The sequence below is a fragment of the Saimiri boliviensis genome, chromosome 9 (genome assembly GCF_048565385.1).
Source record: "Saimiri boliviensis isolate mSaiBol1 chromosome 9, mSaiBol1.pri, whole genome shotgun sequence".
NCBI classification, from domain to species: Eukaryota; Metazoa; Chordata; class Mammalia; order Primates; family Cebidae; genus Saimiri; species Saimiri boliviensis.
The window spans coordinates 41,099,363-41,120,533 of NC_133457.1; the positions used below are offsets into that span (position 1 = coordinate 41,099,363).

Below are 21,171 nucleotides of genomic sequence, written 5' to 3' on the forward strand. Positions count from 1 at the left end.
AAAGAAATGCGCACCGTTCATCCAAGGCAACATTTTTCTTTCTCTCTCCTTTCTTTCCTCCTCTTCTTTCTTTGGAGGTAACCTTCTGTTCTAAATGAGTTGGAAGAAGAGAACCAGAAAAAGCTGAAGCTACTTTTTTGTTTTTCAAGTTAAAAAAGCAGCCAGCACATAATGACTGAAGGGAAATTACAACAAAACACACAAAAACCCATGTTAGTAAAATACTGGTAAAAATGAGAATGAGACAGGTTAGCAATTAGAGACACTTCCAAATATCAGGCACTGGTCAAGGAATTACTGCCTTGTGTAACCCTGGTCTGTGTCTTAACTCTCTGACCTTCAATTTCCTCATTATAAAAATGTGAGCATTAAGGTTGGAACAGTTCTCAAATGTTTGTCCATTTAAGAATCAGGGACTTGTTAATAAACTAAATTCCCTAGTTTCAGCCCAAGGATTCTGACTTGAAATCTTCTATTTGAGACCCAGAGTCTGCATTTTAAACACATCCCTCATATGGTGTGATGTGTAGTCCTTGTTCTGGAGAACACTGCTTGAGAGATGATGGTCTGTGCAATGCTCCCTTACAAAAGGAAAATAGCAGAAATATTAACTACACATCTTGTAATTTATTTTCCTTCTCTTTCTATTCATGTATTCCCCTTGTAATACATTCACAAATAGTTTACAGGAGGAATTATTTCAGAAATAGAAGTGTAATTTAATCTGTATGCAATTTGGCATGAAATAAAAATTGTGCTTTTATCAGAAAATGCGGCTTAAACACAACACTGCATTCAAACTGAGAAAAATAATTAATTTGCACTCACAAAGCAAAATGAAGTTTCCAAAAGATTTCATGAGTTATGGTTTATGATGTGGAGATGAGAGTTCGAGATATCAAATGGAAAATGTTTTCATTCTCCCACTGAAAATATGGTTTAGGAGTCATGGTTATTTAATATGCATATATTAGGCATTCATGCAGCTCCTGTGGGCATCCAGGGACTGGCATGGAAGTTTCTACAAAGAAGTAGAAGGAGGGCAGGAAGTGAGACGTCCTGGTCCTTGGAAGCCCTGTGACTGCTTCAGTGTAGATGTACACTCCCATACATGGAAAAAGTGGTACTTGAGTTTGTGCCTTATCCTTTGGGTAACTTCTCTGCCACCTGGTATTTTCAGGCTAATAGTATTTTATTTTGAAAAATACCACATTTCCCCTTTGTGGCAAAGATACACGGCTTGATTGCACGACCATTCAGTGCTAACACTCCTCATTCTGTCAGATGATTTGGATCCAAGTGAAATTATAGTCCTCATTTCCTCAGCCATGAATTTTTTGAAATTCAGCTACTTCATGATTCGTTTCACAAAGCTCTCCTGCCATCATTCCCCCTCAGCATTTAATCTGTTTCAAATTTAAGTTTACAAGGAGTTCAAGAGCTTTGACAGTTCCATAATTATTAAGTGAAGATCAAAGACTCTCTCTGCTTTTTTAAGTATTTTTTTTTTGCATCTGAAAGGGATGACATACACGTCAGATGATAGTCTTTCTGCCCAAGGAATTCAGCATGAGAATACCTCCCTTTTCAAGCATTTACTTCTCTCTAAGCCTAAACATTTGCCAAATTATAAAAGCATGCTGCCATCAAACATAAAATTTTATTCACTGTTATGTTTCAAGGACTTCAGGAATTTAGCACACCATTTTTTTTTTCTACCAGAAACCACTGTCCCTTTTCTTTCCACAAAGCCCTTTTTCTAATAAGATTGGTTTCAGTGCTTATAAAGAGGTACAAGTCAAAGGTTATCTTTCTAAGTAGATCTTGTAGAGAATATGGCTTTGTTGTGTTGTTTCTGACAAAAAATCATCAATGAATTCAAAAGATGGATAACATATGGAGAAAATATTATAGAAATATATAACAGGCAAAAGATGAATGTCCAGAATACAAAAGGACCTCCTAAAACCAACAAGAAAAGGACAAATAATACAAGGGAAAAGAAAGCAAATATCTGATCACGGAACAGAAAGCCCAAATGATCAATAAGTGTGAAAAGATACTCAAACTCACCTATAATCAGAAAAAAAGAGTAAGTAACAAATACCATTTTACATAGATCATACTGGCAAAGATTATAACATTTAACAATACTGCACATAGGCTAGGAATGTAGAGAAGCAGGATTTGAGTAAGTTAGCATTAAACATCTTGTAGAACAACTGACAATAAATTTGAAAATACACATATCCTATGACCCATCAGTTCTATTTCTACGAATATATCCTAGAGAAACTTTGCACTTCTCTGCAGGAGGATAAAGCATTAGCTGTATTGTAATAAAGGATAGCATTGTTACAACTACTTGTAATAAACACTAGGAATATCTTAAATGTCCATCAAGTTGGTAAGGGAGAGAGAAATTGGAGCATTGTTACATGATGGAATCTATGCAGCAGTTAAGAGGAGTTATCAAGACCTATATGTGTCAACATGGACATAGAAAATGATTAAAAAAGCAAGTTTCAGAACCTTATGTACTATATATATTTATGTAGACTTAAAACCATACAAACCAACATTATATATTAGTTAATATATGTATATAGCAAAAGATCATAGAATAAACAGAATTCCCGATTACAGGTGCCTCTGTGGGAAGTAGGAGAAATGGGACTGAAAGAGGGTCTGGCCAGGCATGGCAGCTCATGCCTGTAGTCATAACACTTTGGGGAGGTTCAAGACTAGCCTGGGCCACATGGTGAAACCCTATCTCTACTGAAAAATACAAAAATTCACTGGATATAGTGGCGCATGCCTGTAGTCCCAGCTACTTGGGGAGCTGAGGCAGGAGGATTGCTTGAACCTAGGAGGTTGAGGCTGCAGTGAGCCGGGATTGCGCCACTGCACTCTAGCCTGGGTAACAAAGCAAGACCCTACCAAAAAAAAAAAAAAAAAAAAAAAAAAAAGGAAGAAGGTTGATACGGTTATGCCTTGTGTCCCCACCCAAATCTTATCTTGACCCGTGATGCTCAGATGTTGAGGGAGAGACTTGGTGGGAGGTGATTGGATCATGGCTGTAGTTTCCCCATGCTGTTCTTGTCATTATGTGGGAGTTCTCATGAGATCTGATGGTTTTATAAAGGGTAGTTTCTCTTGGGCTTTTTTTGGTGAGACGGAGTCTCACTATGTCACCCAGGCTGGAGTGCCAAGGTGCCATTTCAGCTCAGTGTAACCTCTGCCACGCAGGTTCAAGAGATTCTCCTGCCTCAGCCTCCCAAGTAGCTGGGACTACAGGTGTGTGCCACCATGCCTGGCTACTTTTGTATTTTTAGTAGTGCTAGGATTTCACAAAGTTGGCCAGGCTGGTCTCGAACTGCTGCTGGCCTCAGGTGATCCACCCGCCTAGGCCTCCCAAAGTGCTGGGATTACAGGCATGAGCCACCTCGCTCGGCCTCGCTTGGGCTTTTTATGCTGCCTCTCAACTGCTGCCATGTAAGATATGCCTGCTTCCCCTTTCGCCATGATTGTGTTTCCTGTGGTGTCCCCAGCCATGCAGAACTGTGGGTCAATTAAACCTCTTTTCCTTATAAATCACCCAGTCTCAGGTAGTATCTTTATAGTAGTGTGATAACGGACTAATACAAGGGTCTATAGGACTAATACCAGGGTCTCTAGGACTAACGGACTAATACAAGGGTCATCTTTATACGTGCTGTTTTGTTTTTCATTAGAAGATGAAGCAAATAAAACAATGCTAATATATATTACTTGAGTGGAGAGCGCACTGGTTTATATTATTCTTTGTACTTCCCAATATTTTGTTTTTTAAAATGAAATAATAGCAGGAAGTAACTGGGGGAAAAAACAAAGATACTAATGACAATTCTTCTTCTTTTTTTTTTTCATAGAGTCTTGGTCTGTCGCCAGGCACCAGGCTGGAGTGCCGTGGTGCGACCTCGGCTCACTGCAACCTCTGCCTCCCGGGTTCAAGCAATTCTCCTGCCTCAGTCCTGAGTAGCTGGGACTACAGGTGCATGCCACCATGCCCAGCCAATTTTTGTATTTTTTTTTAGTGGAGATGGGTTTTCACAATGTTGGCCAGGATGGTCTCGATCTCTTGACCTTGTGATCCACCCACCTCAGCCTCCCAAAGTGCTGGGATTACAGGAATGAGCCACCGTGCCTTGCCTACAATTCTTTTAAATTAAGAGAGTGCTATGGTGGAGCTAGCTAGCTCTGCAGAGCTAGTTTTACAAAATGCAGTGGTAATATTTACAAAGCATTCTGAGAATTACTCCTTGCAAAAATCCAAAGATAACTACAAGGACTGAGCATATTGGCTTCACAGAAAATTGAAAGTTGAGAAAAGGTACAAGTTATAGAAATTAAGACATCCAGATTGGTGAGTCTTGGTCCTATATTTTGTTTGATAACAGTAATGAGTCCTACAATTTTATATAGCTTACTGATGGAAGTCTTTCTATCAATTCAAAGACAACAGCTTCCCCGAAAGCTAATCAACATGTCAAATCATCTTAAGAATTTGTAATATAAAACATTATGTTAAACTTGACTAAAATACATACAAAACAGTACATTCCTTTATAGGCAGTCACAAACTCTAACATGTACAAACAGATAACGTTCATGAGTGAAGTGATTACAGGTGAAAATAAATGAATCAATGTGTAAATAAAATCATTCAACCAATTTAGTCTATCTTGGATTTTATAATCTTGATAGACATGGGAAGAGAGGAATATTTCTCTAAGAACAGTAGTATAAGTCTTGGGGTAAATGGTGACTGACGCTAAGCTTCAGCACTGGAGCCAGAGACAGAGGTGTGGGGTTTATGGTGAATGGGAAGTACAGGTCCTATACTGGTCCTGTCTTAAAGGGGGCATGGGTACTAGTCAGGCTAAGCTAACTGCTTCCATACAGGAATTATGAACCACAGTGTCGTTATATGATCCAATTTTTCAATATTAGCTAAAAATTCCAGATTTTATGTTAAATCTTGTAATGAAATATTAGTTAAAAAAAACTGAAGTCAAAATGTAAACTCTGGCGCGCACTGCATTCTGCACCACACGAGGATTCAAAGACCTAAGAGTGAACAGTGGGGGACAAAGAAAAACACAAAGACAGACATAACATAGAAAGAGCTGGGCCAGGCGGTCCAAGAGATGAGGACGTCATCTCTTTGGTCCCTACCTGTCTCAGAGCTCTTTATTTTGTGTGTTCATAAAGCACATAGCAGAGGGAGGGTGCAGTTATTGAGAACAGCCTGTGAATATTATTCTCATACTTCAGTTAATGTACTTTAGCTAACAGCTATCTTGCAGCAAGGTTTGTGAAAGCTGGTTGTCTCTCTAGGCCTGTCTCTGTTCCACCCCGAGACATACACAACCTCCTATTATGGTTTCAATTCTCTGGAGTTCACCCGAAGTTCACAGCAGCCTTGCTGCTGATCCCCCCAGAGGGGGTGGGCTACTTTGGCTCTCTACAGTGAATTATTATATATTGAAAGAAATATTACACAGCTGTACAAAGAATGAGGAAGCTCTTAAAATACGGACGTAGCATGATTTCCATAAAATACTAAGTAAAAAAAGGCAAGGTGCAAAACAGCATCTGAGTACAGATTAGTGCCTACGGTGATAGAAAGGGGGAGAAATGCTTTTTGCTTTTATTTTCAAAATGGGAAAGATGGAAATATAAATTCAAGCTAATGAATGTGGTTACACATGAGGGTGGGGTGGTTGGAAGAAGGAAGCACAGAAAGAAGAAAACAGAGATGGAAGCAAAACTTCTGCACTTATTCTGATACACAGTTATCACTTTGGAATTGTGTGTATGCTTTATGTAAGAAAGAAGTAATAAAGAAAATCACCAAAACAAATGAAGCTAAGTATTGCGCAGGGAGTGATGGGTCTGAGAGTCCGTGTACCAGATGCCCAGGAACCCCCCAGTGAAGCTCATGATTGGCATGCCATGCCCACCACTTATACTCTAGCAGTCAGCCCTCCCACCCAAGGGAGGGGTCTGGCAAAAAAAAAAAAAAATCATGAGTGAGAAAACCCAGGCCAGTTACCTGTTAATATAAGTTTAGTCCTTAATTATAAATATAGTGGATCAAACATTTAAGGAAAACATAAGAGAACAAAGGTGAACAATGTGATATAATTCAAGAGAAAATAGAGACATTTCAGTAACAAAAGAGACTTCTAGAATAGTTCTAATTAGTAATCTCAAGAGATGGAGAAGATAATTACTCATCAATCGCAAGCTGATGTGAAGAAAAGCAATCATAAAGAGTTGGATATTAAACATGATTATCAAAGCAAAGAACCCATCCAATAGAAAAAGGTATGAGTGTGTTTACATATAAATTCAATTTTATATATTGTAAATATATTAACATATAATTTTATATATACTACATAAATATATACAGAAAATTTATATACAAAACAAAAATGGCCAGTGAACATTTAAAAACTGTTTAACCTCAAAAGTAAACAGGGAAATATAGACATGAAAATCCATAGGAAACCTTTGGAAGGACACATGCAAAATTTTTGGCAGTTAGCTTGGAAAATAATATAGAGCATGGGGAGAAGAGGCAGTACTTTTGCTTTATAATATTTTGTTATATGATTATAAAACAATTTTGTTAATTCCAGAGCAAGTCTTTAGAAAACTAAGAGAGACGAGAGGAAGGTCTCAACTTCTGAGTCTGTTTTTACTGTGGCTTAAGAAATAGGAAAGGTATGTTGAACACACAGGCATTAAAATACTGGCTCCCACTTAACTCCTCAGTTTCATCACCTATAAAATGGGGATAAGATACAGTGCCTACTGTACAATGCCATCATGATAAAATGAGACACTGAAAGTCACTAGCACTTATTAAAAACTCTAAACGTGGTGACTATAGGTTTAGGTCTATTCTAAATCTCTTACCAAAAATAAAACAGTGTTTTAGTCAATATGAAGAATATAACTGAATATATGCTAAGAGAAATAAAACCAATCATGACCTGTATTGGTTTCCTCTTCTTCTTCTTCCAAAAGGATTTAAGGAAGGTACCCTACCTGGATCTGCTATTAGTTTATGAAGGTGTACTTGCTGATACTACAAAATCAAAACACAACTTGTTGTTGTAGAGGAAAAAAAATCTTTAGAAAAGCTTAACTATAGTTAGAAAAATCAATTTAAATTGTGACAGCTTCTCAACTTGAAAATTTCTATTAAAGTTTCTGTATTTCAATATTAATACCTTCTAATTTCAATTGTAATACCTTCTCAACTTGAACATTTCTATTGAAGAATCTATATTCATGTAGCACATACTAAAACAGCAACCCGCTTGCCGGCCTGATCCTATAACCTTGCAACTTGATGTAGAAATGAATCTTGCCTACACCACTGTTTCACTGAATTTTTAGGACAGGTCATTTACCTTCTCTGGGCTTGAGTTTTCTCCACTGAAAATTAAGAAGTCTGGGTTAAATTATCTCTAACAACCCTTTCCATCTAAAAAGTGTTCTATAACAAAGTGTTCTCTGGCCCTCCTTTAATCAGAAGCACTTTTTTTCCTTGTAAATTGATCAAAGCATGTTTTACTTCTTGTTCACCACGAGAATGTGGTTTTCAGCAAAGGACTTTCTTAAAAAATAAAACACTGCAACAACAGCGGTGTCTGTGGAATTCATCATGACAGGATCTGACCTGAAACCACGGTATAGATTCTTTTTAAATAACGTGCAATGGCAGTGGAAAGTTTATCAATCAGAAGATCCTTAATGAAATGTACGTTAATATTGGTGGCTCACTGAGGGCTCTGTACTTAATCTGCCATTCTTTGCCTAAGTGACTTTTGCCTTACCAGCTTACTGTCATTAGACTTTTCACATTATTGAGAACTGTGTTGTCCCATACCTTCTGTATCATTTCCAAACTTTTTTGTATGATGAAATACCTATTAACACATATTGGGTATGCTCAGGGTTGAAACTGATGAAATACATTTAAGAAAAGTGTTTTACATTTTGGTCTTTAATCTATCTTAATTTTTGTACAAGGTACAAGTTTTAATTTTCTGCATATGGCTAGCCAGATTTCCTAGCACTATTCATTAAATAGGGAATCCTTTCCCCATTGCTTGTTTCTGTTAGGTTTGTCGCAATGGTTATAGATGAGGTGTTCTTTCTGAGATTTCTGTTCTGTTCCATCCGTCTTTACATCTGCTTTGGTACCAGTACCATGCTGTTTTGATTACTCCAAACTTGTAGTATAGTTTGACGTCAGGTAGCTTGATGCCTCCAACTTTGTTAACCATTTTTCTTAGGACTGTCATGGCTATACGAGCTCTTTTTTGGTTCTATATAAAATTTATTTTTTTCTAATTCTGTGAAGAATGTTAATGGTAGTTTGATTGAACTAGAATTGAATCTATAAATTACTTTGGGCAGTATGGCCATTTTCATTATATTAATTCTTCCTATCCATAAGGATGTTATGTTTTTCCATTTGTTTGCATCCTCTCTTATTTCCTTGAGCAGTGGTTTGTAGTTCTCCTCGAAGAAGTCCTTTGCATCCCTTGTTAGCTGTATTCCCAGGTATTTTATTATCTTTGTAGCAATTTTGAAAGGGAGTTCATTCATGATTTGGCTCTCTGCTTGTCTACTGTTGGTGTATAGGAATGCTTGTGACTTTTGCACATTGATTAAACCTAGGCAATACCATTCAGGACAGAGGCATAGAAAAAGCCTTCATGATGAAAATGCCAAAATCAATTGTAATAAAAGCAAAAACTGACAAACTGGATCTAATTAAACTAAAGAGTTTCTGCAGAGTAAAAGAAACTATCATCAGAGTGAACAGGCAACCTACAGAATGGGAGAAAATTTTTGCCATCCATTCATCTGACAAAGGGCTAATATCCAGAATCTACAAGGAACTGAAACAAATTTACAAGAAGAAAACAAATGATCCCATCAAAAAGTGGGCAAAGGATATGAATAGACACTTATCAAAAGACATTTATGTGGCCACTAAACATGAAATAAAGCTCAACATCACTGACCATTCAAGAATTGCAAATCAAAACCACAATGATACCATCTCATGCCAGTCAGAATGGCAATTATTAAAAAGTCAAGAAACAATAGATACTAGTGAGGCTGTGAAGAAACAGGAATGCTTTTACACGGTTGGTGGGAATGTAAATTAATTCAACGATTGTGGAAGACAGTGTGGTGATTTCTCAAAGATCTAGAACCAGAAATACCATTTGACCCAGCAATCTCATTACTGGGTATATCCCCAAAGGAATATAAATCACTCTAATATTAAGGCACATGCACACGTATGTTTATTGCAGCATTATTTATAGTAGCAAAGACCTGGAACCAACCCAAACACCTATCAATGACAGAGTGGATTAAAAAAAATGTGGTACATATACAGCATGGAATACTATGCAGCCAGAGAAAGGAATGAGATCACATCCTTTGCAGGGACATGGATGAAGCTGGAAGCCATCATCCTTAGCAACCTAACACAGGAACAGAAAAAAAAAATGCCACATGTTCTCACTCGTAAGTGGGAGTTGAACAATGAGAATACATGAACACAGGGAGGGGAACACACACCTGGGCCAGTCATGGGGTGGAGTACAAAGGGAGGGAGAGCATTAGGACAAATAGCTAATTCATGCAGGGCTTAAAACCTAAATGACAGGCTGATAGGTGCAGCAAACCACTATGGCACACGTGTATCTATGTAACAAACCTATACGTTTTGCACTTGTATCCCAGAACTTAAAGTAAAATAAAGAATATGTATATATATTGAAAAATATTCAGAAAAAAAGTGTGCAACTACCTTTTCTTTTTGACAGTTTAACTCTATAACGACATAAAACATTTGGACTCCAATCATTTTTTTCTGCTTAAAGCCACAGTAAAAGTTGGAATGCATCCATTCAGTTGAGTTCCTACATTCTATGACCATCCTTATAAAACTGCTTGAAAAGTTCTAGGTTTTCTCAGGCCAGTTAACAGGATTAGCCCATATGATCAAGATACTCACTGTCCCAATAGATACCACAAGACACGTAAGTGTCAGGTCTCTCCAATCTTAAGTACTTGGCTACTATAGGCTAAAATAACTTAGAGAGTTCCAAAAAACGTTCTTATATTCAAGACCTATTAATAATTTCAGATGCATACATTACTTCTTTTGAAATATAACTTTTAAGCAAAAAGTGATTCTAAACAGAGTTTTACTGCAATCACAAAGCAAATATAAGCTGGAAGCAATGGTGCATGCCTATAGTCTCAGCTGTTTGGAAGGGTGAGGTGAGAGGATGGCTTAAGCCCAGGAGTCCCGAGCAGCCTAGGCAACACCGAAGATCTCATCTCTAAAAAGAAAAAAAGAATAAAGCAAATGTAAGACTTTCATTTCAGCATCTTATTTTGTAATACATGTCATGTTCTAGGTAAGTGGCACAAGGTAAGACTCTCTGAGGATGTCCTTTTCTTGTATAAAGAGTTAAGAACTCACTTTGCAGAATATCACAAAGGATTTTGGAGGCTTGGGGCTGTGTCATTTTCACCACTGCTTCCTCTATAGTGCTATCACAATGCTTTATACATAAATGCTTAATAAATGTTCACTAAACTTAAGAGGTTATATAGAACATACATAAAAACTCTTGATACAGTATATACTGTATAATATAGTTACATAGTTTTAAAGTCAAAAATATTTTATTCAATGAGGTAAAAATATAACTCAAAGGCGGCTGGGTGTGGTGGCTCACACCTGTAACCCCAACACTTTGGGAGCCCAAGGTGGGTGGATCACAAGGTCAGGAGACCGAGAGCATCCTGGCCAACACAGTGAAACTCTGTCTCTACTAGAAATACAAAAAAATCAGCCGGGTGTGGTAGTGCATACCTATAGTCCCAGCTACTTGGGAAGCTGAGGCAAGAGAATTACTTGAACCTGGTAGGTGGAGGCTGCAGTGAGCTGAGATCATACCACTGCACTCCAGCCTGGTGACAGAGCAAGACTCCATCTAAAAAAAAAATAAATAAATAAATATGTATTTTTCAAAGGTAAGGCATTTTCAAAATGTCCACGTATTATGAAATTTAAAATGTACCTTTTAATTTATGCTATTGATGTTAAACGTTTTCATAACTCATATCTATTCAAGTATTTTTCAATGTTCAGCAAAAAGTAAAAAGTTTTATTTAGCCAAAATAACCACTAAAAAGATGTAAGGCAAAATAATTCATTTTATTTCTTAAATGCCTACATATTTACAATCATATAAATTTTCATGCATTATATAATTTATGAGATACTATACTTTCACATTAAAAATTAAAAATATTAGGAGACTCTAACTCAATCACTTATGAAGAAATTAATGGCTGATCAGAAAATGTCAAATTACTATTATAAGCCCAAGATTTTATCATAATCATGAATAGCATTTAATCATGAATACTATCATTCAACTTTTAAAATCATACTTATAGTTTTTATATTAAAATCCCATATTGTGTCAACAAGACTTTACTCCAAATTATAGTCACATATGGAAGAAAGACTTTTAATTCAGGATTTTATTATAGTCCACAGTATAAAGATAATTTTTCATGAGGGTTACATGATGGATAGCTAGCAAAAGAAATATGCTAGCACAGGGTGGTAATTGCCAACTAAGCATGCACTGAACCAACAGACTACTTCAGTAACTCCTTGATTACTGCCAGCTTTTTTCTATAATGTTCAAGTTCTCAAAGGTCACTGAATTTTATAATTATCTCCAAACAATTTTCTTCATGGTCATTTAAGCTTTGTCTAAACAGCTGGGTGTGCTGCCAGGCGATATCACCATCTCCTCCGCTTAATTCTGCTTCCAAAATAACTTCAGTGGCACCAGAAAAATCAGCATAGGAGTGAAGATTTTTATCTGTTAGAGGGAAAAAAAATTAACATTTTGCTTTTGGTAATTTAAAGAACACAGATAGTTTTGAAATGCATTTTATATAGGCTGATGTATAAGTTAAACCTTTAAAAATATTTAAACCTTTTAAAAATATTTAAATATTTTAAAATATCTAAAAAATTTAATTATTCTTTATGGAAGAAATACATCCTTTGAAACAAACAAAAAAAAAAAAAAGATTTTTTTCCTTGGATTGTATTTCACAACAGAAAACATCAGCCTTTCTGTTACAATGGCATCACACAGGCTTTTGTTAACTTTTTTTTTTTTTTTTACTGAGATAGTATCAATAAGTCTTGGGTATGAAAAAGTTAGCGCTACATTTCAAGTAAGTACAATTAGTCTTCAGATTGGTAAATATATATATTTCATGATTAATTCTCTAGTCAAATGCTTACCTCCTGTCAGTTCTACTCGTGCTGTATCAGATCGCAATTTCCACTCTACTGTTCCAGTCTGAAAAGTTTGACTACTTGTTCTAATAGAAATGCTATCTACTTTTAGGCCAACCGATCCACACTCAAACTTCCAGGAAATATAAGCAAAAGATGATCCTTCCTTTCGGGCCAGATATACCTATAAGGAGTAGGGATGGGGAGAAGGGAACTGTCAGAAATAATGAAATAGTACAGAAAACAAACTTAGTGAAGACTATTACTGTCACAGGGGAGTATACAAGTGGTTATTTAAAAACTAACTTTTCCCTGTTGAAAAGGTTCTTACTGCGAACATTTTTTTCTGACAATTTTTCCCGTGGCATCTTTTGCCCTAGAAGAAAGGTATTATTTGAATGCAGATGTCCCCAGTAAGCGTAGCTCTAAAGGACTGCATACTAACCAAATTTTCAAAAATCATATTCTTTTATATTAAGAAGTTCAACTCTTTAAAATGAGTTTTATGATTAATCCTGCTGAAAAACAAAGAACTCTTTTAAATGCAACTACTCCTTAATTTTTATTTCTTTTCTAAGTTTGGATTTTCATGTAAGCTTTCCTAGCATGAAATATAGCCTCTAAATCAAGAAAATACCTCAGCCATTGCTAACTAATGGTTTAAAAGGTGATATCCATGCTCACTTCTATAAATTCCATGTTCTCTGTGCCTTCATTAATGCCCTTTAGCACGTTAAGTGTATGCTATTTAAGGCATCTAAGTCTACTGGCTGTTTCCAGCTCATCCTCTCTCTTACTTTCGTCTACAGTCCTCAAAACACTGTCATGGAAACTGACATCCACAGCCTTGGTCTTTCACAGGTCACTCTATTCAACCATGCTCAAACCCCTAAGACTATGACTCTTCAGCTGTGCATCCTTTATGTCTAAATTTCCACAAAAATCTATGTATTTTTAAAAAATAATTCTCGAAAAGAAACTACTTATTCACTACTAATGCACTTACTACTATAGTTTGAACCTTACACTCAAGTGTAATCATAGCTCACTGCAGCCTCGAACTCTTGGGTTCAAACGACCCTTTTGCCTCAGCCTCCAACCACCATGCCTGCCTAACTGAAAATTTTTTTAGAGATGACGTCTCTATGTTGCCCAAGCTGTTTTTGAACACCAGCCTCAGTCTCCTGAGTTGCTGAGATTATAGGGGTAAGCTATTGTGCCCAGCTCTAATCAGACTAGTGTTTTAAAATCCCACTTTCTTTGTCTGCCTGGTTTAAAATGTACAGCAAGTACCTGGCTATTGCATTAAGTCGAATCTATTAGCTTTAAAAATCCTCCTCAATTTCATCCCACCTTGAACTGCCAATGGCCCTTTATATTCTTTTATACTATACTGTACCTTTATACTGCCAATACTCTGACCTACCTTCAACAAATCATAAGCTCTCTGGGGGCACAGTTTCTGGATTCATAAAAGCATTTAGGGCCAGGCGTGGTCACTCACACCTGTAATCCCAGCACTTTGGGAGGCTGAGGCAGTTGGATCACTTGAGGACAGGAGTTCAAGACCAGCCTGGCCAACATGGTAGAACCCTGTCTCTACTAAAAATACAAAAATTAGCTGGGCATGTTGGCACACGCCTGTAATCCCAGCTACTCAGGAGGCTCATATATGACAACTGCTTGAACCAGGGAGGTGGAGGTTGCAGTCAGTGAGATCGTGCCACTGCACTCTAACCCGGGCGACAGAGCGAGACTCTGTCTAAAAAAAAGATAAAAATATTCAGTAAATATTAAGTATTTATTAAGTATTAAAGATCTGTATATACGTTAGACTTGATCTTTTTAGAAATATCTAACTCATACTCTAGCTCGGAGGCAAATAGTTGAAAATACCATATAAAATACATCTGCTATGGAATATCCTATTACATGTACTGTTCTATATTCTGGTCTTTACTCATCAAGTAAAAAATCAATCACTGATAGTATTCTAGTCACTATCTATTTGACAAATAACCTATAGCTATTTTTCTTCCAGGTGTGCCCATTAATCTTATAGCTGTTTGTAAGGAAGATGTGGGACTCAGGACTCCACCAGTGTTCCCTGGGATTCATTAGTTTCACCCACCCTAAACTATCAGGCATCTGGGTTATGCACAGGTTAATTGCTCCTTTAAAGGAGTGGCTAGCAAAGGGGGATATCTGAGAAAGAAAAGTCAAACAGAGAGGTTACTGGAAGAAAGGTGAACTAAAAGAAATAAAAGACTTGAGCAAAGTAATCTTAAGACAGAAATATTAAGAGATACACTCCAATTTATGTTTCAGTATCCATTACTGTATCTTGTATATTTTCAGAGCTCACTAGTTTCAGATGTCCCTCAAAAGTGTGGATCTAAAATATGATAGGTTGAAGTTAGGTAAACTTCAAATATCTAGCTTACTCCAGTAAGTGCCTTAATTATGAGTGGGTCTGGGGCAGACTGCAGTTTTAACTGCAAGAGAAGGTTTCTAATAGCTGTTGAACATGCCTGAGAGCATCTGTTAAAGACAAAATTTTCAGTCCTAAAGGCATCATCAGCTTTTAAGACAAGAAAGTTAAAGAATAAGACAGAATTTATGATTCAATACTTAAATGTTTAAACATTCAAACATACTATGAGCAAAATAAAAAAGGTCTCATGTTAAAGAAACAGTATACGGAGATAAAACAGACGCGATTTATACAGAAAATTCGTATCATCTTTTTTGTACAATATATTCTGTGAAAGACTCATTTTTAGAGGTGCTAGAAAGTTACCAAGAATACGTATACTCAGTTGGTAAACTAAAAAGTACCAAAACAATAGGTTTTTTGTTTTTTGTTTTTTTAAGAGATAAGGTTTCTCCATGTTAGTCAGGCTTGTCTTGAACTCCCGACCTCAGGTGATCTGCCCACCTTGGCCTCCCAAAGACCCACTGTGCCCTGGCAACAACAGAATTTATAAAAAACCTCCAACTGGCTGGGCGGGGTGGCTCATTCCTGTAATCCCAGAACTTTGGGAGGCCGAGGCAGGCAGATCACCTGAGGCCCGGAGTTCAAGATCAGCCTGACCAACTTGGAGAAATCCTGTCTCTACTAAAAATACAAAATTAGCTGGGTGTGGTGGCACATGCCTGTAATCCCAGCTACTAAGGAAGGCTGAGGCAGGAGAATCGCTTGAACCTGGGAGGCAGAGGTTGCAGTGAGATGATACCGTGTCATTGTACTCCAGCCTGGGCAACAAGAGCAAAACTCCATCTCAAACAAACAAACAAAAAAACCTCCAATTGTGGTCCTGTCTATGTATAATACCAACACAATCACAAATAAACTATAATTTATTTAAAAGGAAAAAAAGCACTCACTCACTTATCTGGTGTAGAGAAAAAAATTTTTTTTTACCACCACTGATTGTTCCTAATGTTGTGAGTTATTTGATACACATTTTTGCCTGTTGGTTTTTAAAAAAAGTTTCAAGTGTATTGTGTGCATTCTATAATCTTGGTTTTGTAATCTGCAGGTCTCTAAGAGGTGAGTGTCGCTACCCAACTTAAGCAGGAGTACTAGTAAAGTCAGAAATCATGGATGTTTTCTCCTGTATTCTATATATACCACTCCACTCCTCCTACCACCAGTGACCCACTCTTGCTCCTTTTCGATGTCGGTAAGCACATACAGGCATATACTTCTGCATGAGAACAAGACCTGTGTGTCTAGGGTAGATCATGTTAGAACTGATTGCGTTAGAGGTCACTCAGCTGGTTCTACTGCAGAACTGCTTGCTTGCTTGTTTTGGGGAAACCCCCCTACATATTTGGTCACAGAGGTCTGAGCTGATTGTTGTAAAGAGAACAGAAAAAAAAAAAAACCACACACTTGAAGTATGAGGTATTTTTTACTACTCAGACTCAGGGTGTTAGTGGCTCTTGTTTCTGTCTTCTTTCCCTCAGTAACATAAATAAACACATATTCTTCTACCATTTACCCCATTAATCTAAACAGTTGGCCCACATGTCTTTCACTTATACCAGCTGCTTGAGGCTTGCCTCTTAATTCATCATTACATCTGATGCCAAGCACAATATTTGACAATGTCTGTATTTGCTGAGTGCTGAATGAATTCCTGACATAATGCCAAGCATAAAAAAAAAGCTAAAATGACTGTAGTGACAAAGAAAGGAGTAAAACTGATCAAAACCAAAAAGGATCTAAGAAAGTGTTTACAGTGCTCTACATAGCCCTAGGGTGATACAGAATTTACGTCACATACATTTCTACATTCACCAATCTTTAATACTAAACACTTATTATGTATCAAGCACTAATGCCAGATATACGAACACTGAGAGTACAACAGTGAGTAGAAAAAGACAGGGTCTCTCCCTGAGAACTGTTTACAATCTAATGGGAAAGAGGCAAGTAATTTATTCTCATATGTATTTGTTGAATAAATGTCATTGAAGAGAGGTACATGGTGAAAGGAATCTATAAAGAGGGAAATGGATTCAGTCTGCTGGGACCTGCGGGAGTGAGGCTTGGGCCAAGTGGTGAGGTTAGGAATAAATTAATCCAAAAAGAGAAGTAGAGGAGGTTCTGTGGAGAAGGGAGAAGGGGCAATACATCTGCAATGCAGAGAGCAAGGGGTAGCACAGTGCAAGGCAAAGCCAGAGGAGAAGGCAAGGATCAGATTTGGAAAAGACTTGGAGCTATGTCTTACTCTAAGAGCGGTAAGTTAAGGATTAAGGTTTTGTAAAGGTTTCTTTAGTGATAGCATAGATCACAGCTTTGAAAGGATTAGGGCAGATGGAGGGAGATTAGTTAGGAAGCTATTCACATTGCTTTCATCAAGGTGTTATCACTCGCCTCCCAAAAAGCTTACCGGTTCTCTTGATTTAGTTTTTATATTCTTTTCATTTCAGATATTACCGAACAATGTTATTTGCTAAATACTGAGAGGTGAAGAATCTGTTCTAAAACTCTGAAAGCAGGCTGCATGTGATCTGTCACGATACCTAGTTGGAGATTACTGAGAAAAGGTGTGGTGAGAAATAGCTTTACTATTCAACAGAGCCAGAAAATCCCTAATTGGGGGCGTGCTAGTACAGAACCAGAAATACTGATTTAGACAGAATATCCAAGTTATGACAACTGTTACTTCCAAGTTATCATTCTCTATAAAGTGTCTAGTACTTTTCATTTGATACTAAATATTGTAGCTAGAGATGAATTAATCCAACTTAAAAAAATGGTACCATTCATAAAAATATATCAAGACATAAGTTTACTTGAATTGGGGTGTGTTTTCTATTTAATGACCTTTGTCTCTCATTTACATTATTCAAATCTTACTCATACGATAGATCCTCTCTGGCTGCAATGGTCTATTTGGAGATCTCGAAACATGTCACATACCCTATACCTCTTTTGTTTGTTTGTTTCCTTGCCTGACGAACACCTACTCATCCTTCAGCATCCAGCTCAAATGTCATCTGCTCGTTTGCCCAACTCCCATAGCCAGAACTAATTACTCCCACCTCGCTGTTTCCATAGCAATGTGTTGATATCCTTATTATAGCACTCTGCATCATGGTTAAGATGGCTGTTTATGCTTTGGCTTCCCTTGTTAGATCGTGAGAGCAGGAATCATCTTTTTGTCCATGTAACTGAGAACAATGCCTGGCGCAATAGTACCAGTTTGCTGATGAACAAATGAGTGTATAACACAAAGAAGAAATACTCTATAGAGTAGCTCTGTTTCTTGGCATATCACATCTTCTGTAACACATCACTGTTTTTCCCATCATTACTACTTTATTAACATTGCTAGTTAGGAGGAAACACGTGATTTTTCTCCATTTCAGCAAGTATAGACTAGCCATTGGATAAATAACACTTTTATTTTATCTTGCTTTCTGTTCAGAGAAATTCTTAGGCTACAGATAGCCTTCCAGAAGATGTTCATTCTCTCTCATCTCTATACAAACGAATTACACTTATCTTAAAATTTTTTTTTTTTTTTTTTGAGACAGAGTTTCGCTCTTGTTACCCAGGCTGGAGTGCAATGGCGCGATCTCGGCTCACCGCAACCTCCGCCTCCTGGGTTCAGGCAATTCTCCTGCCTCAGCCTCCTGAGTAGCAGGGATTACAGGCACGTGCCACCATGCCCAGCTAATTTTTTGTATTTTTAGTAGAGACGGGGTTTCACCATGTTGACCAGGATGGTCTCGATCTCTCGACCTCGTGATCCACCCGCCTCGGCCTCCCAGAGTGCTGGGATTACAGGCTTGAGCCACCGCGCCCGGCCTGATATCTTAAAATTTTACATTTTATTTTTATTTTCATGCATTTCTTTAAAGGAAATTCCAAAATTTCTAATAATAATAATCCTGTAAGTTATTCTTTAATACCAAAAGACCTCAGCTTTTTTAGTATTAGGCAATGTAATTTAAACGGAACATTTCTATGTTTAAAAAGCAAGTTTGGTTTTGGAACAAAAACTTATGATTGAAAAAGAGAAAAGCAGAGACCTTCCCACTGTATGTCTTCTGTAATTTGATTAATGCCTAGTACAGTGACAGCATATAATAGATGCTCATAAACACTAGCAGCTGTTTATCTGTGACTCAATTTTGTAGTCTAGCTAATATATTTCACAAATGAATAACTTCCCACTCAAGTAACTTGATAAATTAACTTTAAAAGCTTCCTATAAGTTAACTAATTCCATGAAAATCTATCAATATGATCAGATCTACTGAGGTCATGTGAATAGCTTTAAGTTTATTTTGGTGTGTTTCTAAAGAGCGCGTAGTTTTAAAGCTAAGCCTCTTATTTGTTATTGTTAGCATGTGACTGATGACAATATGCAACTTGGTATAAGAGAACTGCCATGGTCCTAACCTCTTCTTATGTTTTTAAGATACAGAGAAGAAATAACTATTACTGCTGCTCAATCACTCACATTCTTTGAAGTGAAAGGCTGTTAGATGTTTAACTTATTGAAATTTTGAACTGAATCTATTATACTCCCTAATAGCCTGCATTTAATGGGCAATCAATACACATCTGTTACAGAGATTAAGAAGGACTTAATTAGCAATATACTATATATATATATTCATGCAAAAACCAGTCACATGGATTGATCATACATTTGATTATTTTTCCCCATGAAAGAATTAAATTCATCCTCTTTGATGAAAACAGATACTTCCTTGATATAAATGTAAGAATTTCTAGTGGACTTTTGATTACACATTGGGGATAGAATTTTCCTTCCCAGGTTAAAGGATTACTGGAAATAAGTTTGATATATCAGTTTTCACATTTTGTACAACTGAAAAAATGCAGCCAATCTGTATTTTTTTATACCATGACAAAAGTTTTAAATGGTTTTATGCATTAAATTACCATGTGCCAGTCGGTTTCAACTTTTCTGAATATAGATTCCATTTTCCACACGCCATTCTCCCATCCAGAAATGGTTTGATTGTTATTTGAAACTCGAACATAACAATCTTTCACAATATTATAACAAAGGAGGAGCTGTTTAGAAATCTTCTCATTTTCAGAGGGAATAAACGAGGTTTCTTTTCTCTTAAAAAGAAAGCAGAATTAGTTTTTCAACATTATGAAAGATGTAAAAAAGAAAAAGAAATTACTAAGTAGAGTTGTAAAAGAATCCTTCAAATTGAAAAGAAAAATTGGTGCCACTGGAAAATTTGGAAATTATTTTATAAATTAAATATAACCAGTATGATGTTGTTATAGCTTCAAACATTACTAGGGAGAAAAACAAGAAGTATGAGCTCTGACTTAGGTTTCTGTGATTTTGCGCTCAATTAATTCATTAATTTTTCTTCTTTTCTACCACCACCACTACCTCCTACTTGGACTTCTACAATTGTCTCCTGAGGCTGACCACCAGTTTTCAACTCCTGCCTCTCCTATCCATGATCCATATAGCAATGAAAATGATTTTTGAAAAAATGTACACTGGGATAAGTCACTTTCCTGCTTAACTCTCTTCAGTGACTTCAACTCCAAGCTCTTTACCAAGGCTACCAGTCCCTATAGGTTCACTCTGCTTGCTTCTCCAACCAAATTTCCTGTTATTCTTCCCTTTCATTTCTACACTTACATCATATTGCTTTTCCTTTAGTAAAATCCAGTTCATTTTGCCTCATGACCTTGACACATGCTGATTCCTTTGTCTGGATACTGTCCTTTCTACTCTCCATATACTTGACTCTTCCTCATCCTCAGTCCTCAACCATTTCCTCAGTGTCCTTTCCTAATTCCCTAACTGGGAGAGCAGCTGAGAGGTATAGCTTGTAACAGTCTTCTGCATGTGCAAAATTATTACAAAAGCTTGTATTTTTACCTTAAAATTCCAGGCAATCTTTGCATTCTAGTCTAAAATAATATTGATATTTCATAAAATATTTTAATTCTAAGATCAAAATAAAACTTTTCTTTCTGGAAATGACATAACCGATGTTCTTTCTGTTTCCAACTGATTGCAATATTTAGTTCCAAAAGTTTTTAGATTAATGTTTTTCTATTTACTTTTAAAACAAATATCCATTTCTAAAGGAAAAAAAATGATTTCCTTTTAAATCCATGGCCCTAAAATGGTCTTTAGCAATTAAGAAACTTAACAAAAATTTCAAAAGGGAAAACAATGTGGTATATAACCCAATTCACATTTTTAAAGTTATTC

At 36.7% G+C, this 21,171-nt stretch overlaps 1 protein-coding gene across 4 annotated transcripts in view; it reads right to left on the reverse strand.

The window, feature by feature from the left end:
* Positions 1 to 11,298: 11,298 nt before the first annotated feature.
* NGLY1 (N-glycanase 1) overlaps positions 11,299 to 21,171 on the reverse strand; it is a 61,627-nt gene continuing 51,754 nt past the window's right edge. For 3 of the 4 annotated variants that reach the window (XM_010346549.3, XM_010346550.3, XM_074405742.1), the window contains 3 exons: positions 19,860 to 20,045; positions 12,434 to 12,611; positions 11,299 to 11,999 (listed from right to left, as the gene is read on the reverse strand). In XM_010346549.3, coding sequence (XP_010344851.2) covers positions 11,824 to 11,999; positions 12,434 to 12,611; positions 19,860 to 20,045 — 540 coding nt within the window. In that variant the 3' untranslated portion in view covers positions 11,299 to 11,823. The remainder of the gene's footprint in view (positions 12,000 to 12,433; positions 12,612 to 19,859; positions 20,046 to 21,171) is intronic. The other variant, XM_039480252.2, reaches the window with a different exon arrangement.